General features: G+C 37.9%; 1 protein-coding gene across 1 annotated transcript; it reads right to left on the bottom strand.

Annotated features, from left to right (window-relative positions):
- Positions 1–4,113: 4,113 nt before the first annotated feature.
- LOC104877888 (putative disease resistance protein RGA3) lies at positions 4,114–8,573 on the bottom strand. Its single transcript, XM_059742154.1, has 2 exons — positions 7,455–8,573; positions 4,114–4,283 (listed from the first exon to the last, which is right to left on the bottom strand). Exons 1-2 carry the CDS (start codon positions 8,296–8,298, stop codon positions 4,168–4,170), a joined length of 960 nt encoding a protein of 319 aa, XP_059598137.1. The 5' UTR covers positions 8,299–8,573; the 3' UTR covers positions 4,114–4,167.
- Between the last annotated feature and the right edge of the window lie 550 nt (positions 8,574–9,123).

Below are 9,123 nucleotides of genomic sequence, written 5' to 3'. Positions count from 1 at the left end.
AACAGGTGGTACGGTGGCGGTGATCATCAGAAAAGGAGGCTGCTTCTGGAAATATGCCGCCAATGCAGAGTGTTTTAAGAGAGTTGAGCGTGCCAAGGCCCCATTGGGTAACTGCCCTTTTGGAAAGCAAATGAGAGATGGACAATTGTCTATTCTCAAATATTGAAGGAGACACATGGTGTTGGTGTCGTTAATATTCCTCATCATCATCATCCCATCAGGTAGAGACTTAAGAGCTTCACAATTTTGGATGGAAAGACGTCTAAGCATGGGTGGGAACCCCATCTCTGGAAATGACATCAGATTTAGACAATCCTTGATTTCCAACTCTTCTAGACATGTGAGGTACTGCCATACATTAGGAAGCTTCTCCAGCTTATCACAATGCTCAATCCTCAAATATTGAAGGTTGCAAGGATGCCCTTGCTCTTTGTCCTCTTCCAAGGATACAAGTTGTGGACAAGAAGAAATTTCCAATTGCTGAAGATGAGCAAGGTTTTCCAATCCAAATCTATTCTTCCACAAATATGTCAGTTCTCCACATTCAGAAACTTGTAGAACTTGAAGCATTGGCAAAAACTGCATAAACCCTTCATATAATTTGGTAAGCCCAAAAATCCTACAAATTGTTACTTGGGTGAGTGAAGAGAGGTCAGTTCCACTTTTCAGTACCACCTCATTACATTCTTCAGTGTGTAATTCACATATTGAAGGAAGCCTTGGAAGTGGAAACCCCAACTGTGGGCAACCACAAATATAGAGCTTTATCAAGGAAGGTAAATAATAGGGTAACTTTGTAATCAATTTGGGACAATTTTCAACTCTTAGCTCTTGAAGACAAGGGAATGACACCAATATTGACAGAGATGACTTCTCCCAATCCTCCCATGCTGACATACATGCAAACTACAGGGACTCCAACGATGGGAAAGGCTTATTAGAAAGACAAGTTGCTCCATAAAACTCTACACCAACTTTTTTTAACTCCATTCATTCCTTGAATCAATAAGTTTTTGAGCAAAGGTTGATTACTACTCAAAAAGTGCTATTTGATAACCTATAATTAATCCTTTTAAACACTTTTGAGTAGTAGTTTAGGCCTTTTAACTCAATTGGCATGTTAAGGATCCTTTAAAGCAATTTTAATCACTTTGTGCAAGTTTTGGTGTTTTTGTTAGTAATTTGATCACCAAAGCAAGTCAAGTCTGAGGAGAGCTATGAGGAATCTTGGGCAAACTTGAGAAGTCATTTGCCAAGAGTAAATCAGGATTGCAAGGAGAAAAAGCAAAGAGAATCTGCCATAAAGCATATTCTTGATGACAGTCGTAGCAGCCACTTTTGGAGCACTTTCTGAAGTCCAAATGATGCATTCTATATACCATTTCAAAGCTCAGGAAGTCAACAATCCAATGCTTCAAACGGTGTGCAATTCGGAGTTGAAACGAAGAAGTTGCAGCCATTACAAGCCAATCACTCCGAGCTGAAGGAAGCATTTTGCAAAGTGTTGCGAAATCACCCTTTTGTTGTGAAGTGATTTCGCAGCCTTTTTGAACAGTGTGATGTTTCTCCTTCTGACGATACCCGATTTATGCCGCGAGAAGGAAGCTGGGAACCTCAAGGTGGAAGCCAACTTCGCAGCCCTGTGAAGATAGCTTGGTGTTGCGAAATTATTTCGCAGCCCTCTTGAGTGTCTGCGAAATCTCGCAGACACCATTTTTCTCCTGCGAAATGGTTCTTGAAGCCTCCCGATATTTGCTACCGACATTGGGAGATATTTTCCATTAGATTTTTGTTGTCTAAATCCCAAAATACTCCTTGTAAACCACCAATTATATGATTCCTTAGCTTTTAAGTTAGTAAAAAGACTAAATATCTATGTAATATTTAGTTTTATATTATGTACATATATATACCTCTCGGGAGCCTGTTCTCAGGGAGGAGTTCCTTCTGAAAAAGTTTGGGTAAGCAAGTAAAGTCTATTTTCTTTCTACTGCCTTACCTTCTCACTTTGTATTTTCATTTTATTTCTAAGTTATGAATTCTCTGAGGAGTTTTCCCCAGAGAATGAGTAACTAAACCTCTAATTCCTTGGAGCTAAGGTTGCCGGGGAAGGTTCCAAGTGCAAGAATGCAAAGCTTTGTGGTTTTAGCTATTAATGAAGAGGAAGTGAAATCCTTTAATGATTTCTATGTTTTTAGTTAGCTTAAAACACCTTAGAGTCACCTGGGCCAACACTTGGTAAGGCAAGTGATTTCCAACCATGGAAATGCACTAGTTTACCCCTTGCGAGCCTCTGGGAGGTGACTTCAAGGTAGGATTTTCTAGAATAGCCAACACTTGGTAAGCTTTTGGACTCCTAGGAGACATCCATTAGTTATCTTTTGCGAGCTTTTGACGGGTAATCCAAGGTTAAAGATCACCTTGAATGGTTAAGGCTTAGTGAGAGGCTTAAACCATTGCAAAGTGCATCAGTGAGAGAATTAAAGTGAAATCTAATTGAAGGAGTCTCTGTATAACACCGGTTAGAGAATTGACTATATGTTGAATCTCTAATGCGAGGAAATGAACCATCTGACCGGAGCTATGTCTTTTGCATGAGGAACCACCCTAGTGAACCTAAATCTCCAGGGAATGCTTTTCTTCCTAAATTATTCCAAACTTCTGTTGTGTTAGTTAGTTTAAGTCTAAACTTTTACCAATCAAAGTTTGTGTTTTACTTCTTAAGCTAACCATGAAATGAAACAAAACCAATTCACTTGGAATTGGTATCATTGAGAGCTTGTTAATCTTTCCCAGTGGACGATCCTAGAGCCACTATACTATAGTAGCTTTTTCTTTGCTACCCTAGTATATGGTGTTATAGGTTATAAATTTTGTTGATTACTCCCTCAATCAAGGAGCACCAGCTGGACACAAATCAGCTGAGACACCAATTGGGCATGAATCAAAGGTGACTGCCCGAAGCATGGCAATGATGTGCACTTTTGGCAATTTATGAGACTTAGATATACCATTTTAGAGAATGAGGCATCCATTATCCAACGTGGGAATTTTGGACCATCATACAGCACAATGCTGAGTTTATTCAAATTTGAATGAGGCTGTAGAGAGTCAAGGACATCCATTTCATGTATTCCATTTTGTGAATAATTCAACTCGACATTCCACTTCATGGTCAATCCTTCAAGGTTGTGCTTTGTATTTAGATTGGCATTCCTTGCATCTTGAATATTCTCTACTTTCTCTAATTTTGAAATGCAAATTTCTCCTTCGAGATGCGACGTATCCCTTAAATCCTTAATTTTCAAACCATCTCCTTCACCCAGAGTAAAATTGGACAATACTCACAACTCTTTTAATTTTCCAATTTGTGGAGGCATTTCTTTTAATTCCCATGTACCAGAGATATCAAGATACCGAAGATTGATTAGGTTCCCGATGCTAGTAGGTTGGTTAATAAGATTCCTACAACCCAATAATATTAGTGTTTGTAAATTATAAAGACTACTAATGGACTAGGGTAACCACTTGATATAAGTCGTGGAAAAATTGAGATACCTTAAATGTTTCATGTCACCAAGTGAATTTGGTATCTCATTTACCTGGTAACCACTCAATGACAACACTCTTAGGCGTCTTAATTTCAAGGCCAAGTCATGAATCACCTTGTTACTAACATATTGATATTTATAATCTAATGGACTAATTGGTAATGCTATAAGTGTACGCAAATGATCCACTAGCTGAAAGGCTTCAAATTTTATGAAAGTATCATATTTGCCACGAACAAATGATGAATAGTGGGACTTTCTAGAAATGGTGTGTTGTTGGTAAGTCTCCAAATTATCTTCCATAGAAAAGCATATATCTCTGGTAACAAATTTTGCTAAATCATTAATGAGATCATGCATTACAAATTGTGATTTGTTATTACTTGATGCTTGAAAAAATGATCTTGAAAAAAATTCTTGGAAGTAGTCATCACCTATATCTTCCATTTGTTGTCCATGACCTTCTGATTCTTGAATTAAACTCTCTGCCATCCATAAGCGGATCAACTCTTTGTCATCAAATTCATAGTCCTTAGGAAATATCGCACAATAAGAAAAACATCTCTTAAGATGTGAAGGAAGATGATTGTTACTCAATCTCAATGCAGGGAGAATATCACATTTTTTCAGTTGGCAAATCCCATATCTTGCTAGTCAATATACTTTTCCATTTGTTTTCTCTTTGTTCATGGCACAACAGACCACCAAGTGCTTTTGCCGCTAAAGGCAAACCTGTTGAATTTTGAATTTTGCCTTAGTAACTGCTAGAATTTGAATTTCGAAGTTAAATATTGCAGTTGGAGTCTTGCACAAAATTTGCAACATCCAAATAATTTCTTATTTTTATTTGGTCAAGATTTGGTTTCTATTTTATAGGAAGTAGTTGTTCATCATCTAGTAGCTTGATTTTCTGCTATTCCAATGTCATTTCAGTTACAAGCTCATATAAATTCAACACTCTTCATCAATAAAATTTGTGTTCCAGCAGCCCAAAAATATATATTCTGCATAAGTATTTAATCTAAGATCAACATTGTGGTATCAGACAGAAGTTATCTTGAGGGGCTAATGAGTTGAGTGAGCCTAAATACCTTGAGAGTGCCTAAACACCTAAAGATCCGTGAGGTGAGTGAACCCAAAACACCACGAGTGAACCCAAACACCTTCTAAAATCATCTAGGAATGGAGGAGTCAAGTCTCACAGCTGCACCATCAATTCTTGATGGAGACAATTATGAAACTTGGGTTGTTAGAATGACAGTTCATTTACACACACTTGATGTTTGGGAAGCAGTGGAGGAAAATTATTAAGTTCTTCCCCTATGAGCCAATCCAACTATGGCTCAAATGAAGTTACAAAAATTGATTCAGTTGCAGAAATTTGTGAGTATCTCAAGGAGGAATACAAAGGAGATGAAAGAATAAAGAACATCCAAGTGATGAACTTGATTCAAGAATTTGAAATGAAGAAAATGAGGGAGTTTGATGTTGTTAAAGACTACGCTGCACAACTTTTTTCAATAGCAGACAAAGTTAGGCTGCTTGGAAAAGAATTTTCCAATGAGAAGATTGTTCAAAAGATATTGGTTACACTTCCTGAGAAATATGAAGCTACAATTTCCTCTTTGGAGAATTCAAAGGATCTGTCAACTATTAACTTGACAGAATTATTACATTTCTTGGAGGCTGTGGAACAAAGAAGACTCATGAGACAAGGAGATACTGTAAAAGGAGCATTTCAAGCAAGAATGCAAAAAAATACAAGCCATAAAAATGGAAAGAAGAAGAACAACAAGCCAAGCAGCAACAACCAGAAAAAATGGAGTTTTTCCACTTCATCCTCATTGCAAGAAGACAAATCATTCTCCATAAAAATGTTGGTGGTGACTAGATGTGAAATGTAACAAGTATGGTAAACAAGGACATGTGGAGAGGATTTGAAAAAATCAATAGCAGGAAGAAACTAGTGCAGCAGTTGACCAATGCCAGGAGGAGCAATTGTTTGCAGCAACGTGTTTTGCTAATAAAAGCACCTCTGATAGCTGGCTTGTGGATAGTGGTTGTACAAACCACATGAAAAATAATCAAGATCTTTTTAAAGAACTTGGTAGAACAACTATTTCCTAAGTCAGAATTGGAAATGGTGAGTATATTCCAATGAAGGGCAAAGGAATGGTTGCTATCGAAAGCCAAACAAGTTTGAAATTCATTTATGATGTTTTGTTTGTGCCTGACATTGACCAAAACTTACTCGGTGTTGGACAGCTTGTTGAGAAAAGATTTAAAGTTTATTTTGATGATAGGAATTGCATTATCAAGGATGCTTAAGGCAAAGAGGTGTTTAACATAAAAATGAAGGGCAAAAGTTTTGCCTTGAATTTACTAGAAGATGAGCATGTTGTTGTTTTACAACAAGATAGTACAATAATGCTTTGGCACAGAAGGCTTAGGCACTTTCATCATGATGTTGTGCTCTACATGAAGAAAAATCAAATAGTTGAAGGACTTCCTGACTTAGAAAAAGATCTTCCTATATGTGCTACTTGTCAATATGGGAAGCAAACTAAACTTCCTTTTCCAAAGAAAACATCCTGGAGAGCAACCCAAAAAGTACAATTGGTGCATACTGATGTTGGTGGACCTCAAAAGACGCCATTCTTGAAAGGGAGAAACAATGTGGGGCTAGTCAATAAGTTCAAGGCTGAATGAAGCAAGTCTTGGAAATGATAGACCTTAAAGAGATGACTTATTTCTTGGGAATAGAAGTACATCAGCAGCAACATGATATTTTCATCTATAAAAAAAATATGCAAAAGAAATATTGAAGAAATTCAAAATGGAAGAATGCAAGCCTACATCAACTCCTATGAACCAAAAAGAGAAGTTTTTTAAGGAATATGGTACTAAAAAGGATGATGAAGGAATTTTTAGAAGCATGATCAGATGCCTAATGTACTTGACTACAAAACGACTGGATATAATGTATGTTGTAAGTCTGCTTTCGAGGTACATGCATTGTGCAAGTGAAATTCATTTTCAGGCAGCAAAACATATGCTGAGATATGTTAAAGATACAATTGATTATGGTATTAAGTTCAGTCAAGTTAAAAATTTCATTCTTCATGGATATTCCGATAGTGATTGGGTTGGATGTGTTGATGATATGCGAAGTATTTCAGGCTACTGTTTTAGTTTTGTTTATGGTATATTTTCTTGAAGTTCAAAGAAACAAGAAGTTGTGGCTCAATCCACAATTAAGGCGGAGTATGTTGCTGCTACTATTGCTGTAAATCAAGTTTTATGGCTTAGGAAGTTGCTGACAGATCTGGACATGAAACAAGAAATGAGTCCTCAAGTGTTTGTTAACAACCAAGCTGCTATATCTATTGCCAATGACCCAGTTTTTCATGGCAAAACAAAGCACTTCAAGATTAAACTATGCTTTTTGAGAGAGGCGCAAAAGGAAGGAGATGCACAACTAGTCTATTGCAACATGGAGAGTTAAAATGCTGATATATTCACTAAACCTCTTCCTAAAGCAAGGTTTGAGTTTCTACGTGGAAGACTTGGAGTTTGCATCTACTAAGTCAAGGAGGAGTGTTAAATTTTGAATTTTGCCTTAGTATCTGCTGGAATTTGAATTTTGAAGTTAAATATTACAACTGGAGTTTGCACAAAATCTGCAACATCCAAATATTTTCTTGTTTTTATTTGGTCAAGATTTGGTTTCTATTTTATAGGAAGTAGTTGTTCATCATCTAATAGCTTGATTTTCTGCTATTCTAATGTCATTTCAGTTACAAGATCATGTATAAATTCAACACCCTTCATCAATAAAATTTGTGTTCCAGCAGCCCAAAAATATATATTCTGCATAAGTGTTTAATCTAAGATCAACAAAACCTCCACACTTTTTCACGATTTCTCTACCAATCAATGCCAAATTTGGATGCTCATTGATATTTCTATTTTCGAATGCATGTTTTTCAAACACATACCAACAATCATCATCGCACAAATTTTTTAGCTCATAAAAGTTTTTATCTCCTCCCATCATAGTTGCAACATTTTTACTCCTTGTTGTAACTATGATCTTGCTTCCTGGTGATCCCGACCAGAACGGAGACCGCAAGCAGTTCCAATCATTGTAGTTCTCATTCCACAAATCATCTAAAACTAGCAAGAATCTTTTCCCCTTGAATTCATCCCTTAACCTGTCTTGAATTTTACTAAAGTACTGCAAATCATTGGCATGAGAAGTGATCGACTCGAGAATCGTCTTTGTTATTCTCATTGCATCAAACTGATCTGATACACAAACCCAAGCTTTTAGGTTAAAATGCTTGGTTGCCTCAGCATCATCATACACCAGCCTCGCCAGTGTGGTCTTGCCCATCCCACCCATGGCAACGATGGAAACTACAGAAACATTGGTTCCAATGGGTTCATCCCTAAGAAGCATGTCAATTATAATCTTTTTATCACCATCCCTCCCGAAAACCCAAGGTTCATATACCAGAGATGTTGTGATTGGCCTTTCCCGAGCATACTTGGTTATCCCTACCACCTTCTCTAGACCAAGCTCGGCCCTTTGAGCTGAAATTTCTTCTAATCGGCGAGTGATTTCCATCATCTTTGGTGCCATCTTAACATTACGCATAGCCTTAATAGGAGTGAAAGTAGAAGTACAACAAGTAGGGATAAACTTGCGTACCTTGCTTGCGTTGCCTCTATCAGGTTCCGCCATCACCTTTCTTCGCAAAGCTTCGTAGGAGAACTCGTCCAAGATGTCCTCCGTAAGCCAAATCCCTCAGATCGCCCAGCCATGCTTTCACCGACTGCTCTGTGATCTGCTTCTCCTCCGCATCATTCAACACTTCACGAATGTTGAACAATTTTTTCTCCCATTTCTTGAGCTCGGCTTGGACATGCTCTTGGCGTGCAAACTTGAGGAAATCAGAGGACGCCAATTTATTAAATAACACTTCAAAAGAAACAGAAAGAAGAGCCTCTCCTACAACTTCCATGGCTTCTTGGTAGAATCCAAAGGTGAAACATGTTGATGGCAAAATTCCTCTGCTGCAATAGTCGTCACCAGCAACGGAATCTCGATCAACGCGTTACAGTGAATCCTTCTTCCTCCTGTAAAAAGATGTCCGGATGGGTTGTCCGGACACACCCTCCAATGGCTAAGTTAGTCTTTTGGAAGTTATTGGAAAATAGACTTTTCCTTTGGGAGTGTTGCCCCGTGATTTTTTGTCAAGGATGTTTATCCTTTGTTGTCTTAAGGATGCTTTTTTGAGTCCTTACCTCCCTGAGAGCCTCCTTAGAGTTTATATATGAGTCAGAAAGTATGGCACCGCTGTGCTAGTGGGTCCCATTGTCATGATTGCGGCTCATAGGTGGCGAAGCAATCATGATGTTTCTGGTCCAAGATGGTGGTTGTCAGGAGGATATTTAGGCGGTTCCACCGCCTCAATTTATGACTTTAAATATCGGGGATGTGTCAAGAGACCTGAGAAGACTTGGGAATGTCTTGTCGAATGTATCTTGCATTAAAGATGAGTGTCAG

Source organism: Vitis vinifera, chromosome 13, assembly GCF_030704535.1.
Source record: "Vitis vinifera cultivar Pinot Noir 40024 chromosome 13, ASM3070453v1".
NCBI classification, from domain to species: domain Eukaryota; kingdom Viridiplantae; phylum Streptophyta; class Magnoliopsida; order Vitales; family Vitaceae; genus Vitis; species Vitis vinifera.
The sequence above is the reverse complement of the archived record's forward strand: the minus strand, read 5'-3'. Positions and strand labels throughout refer to the sequence as shown.

Excerpts from the sequence above, each read along its gene's own strand:
- LOC104877888 (XM_059742154.1), bottom strand. The coding sequence starts at position 8,298 with ATGGCGGAACCTGATAGAGGCAACGCAAGCAAGGTACGCAAGTTTATC. Across the intron at positions 4,284-7,454 it reads AATCGTGAAAAAGTGTGGAG|GTTTGCCTTTAGCGGCAAAA; the intron begins GTTTTGTTGATC and ends AAAATTCAACAG.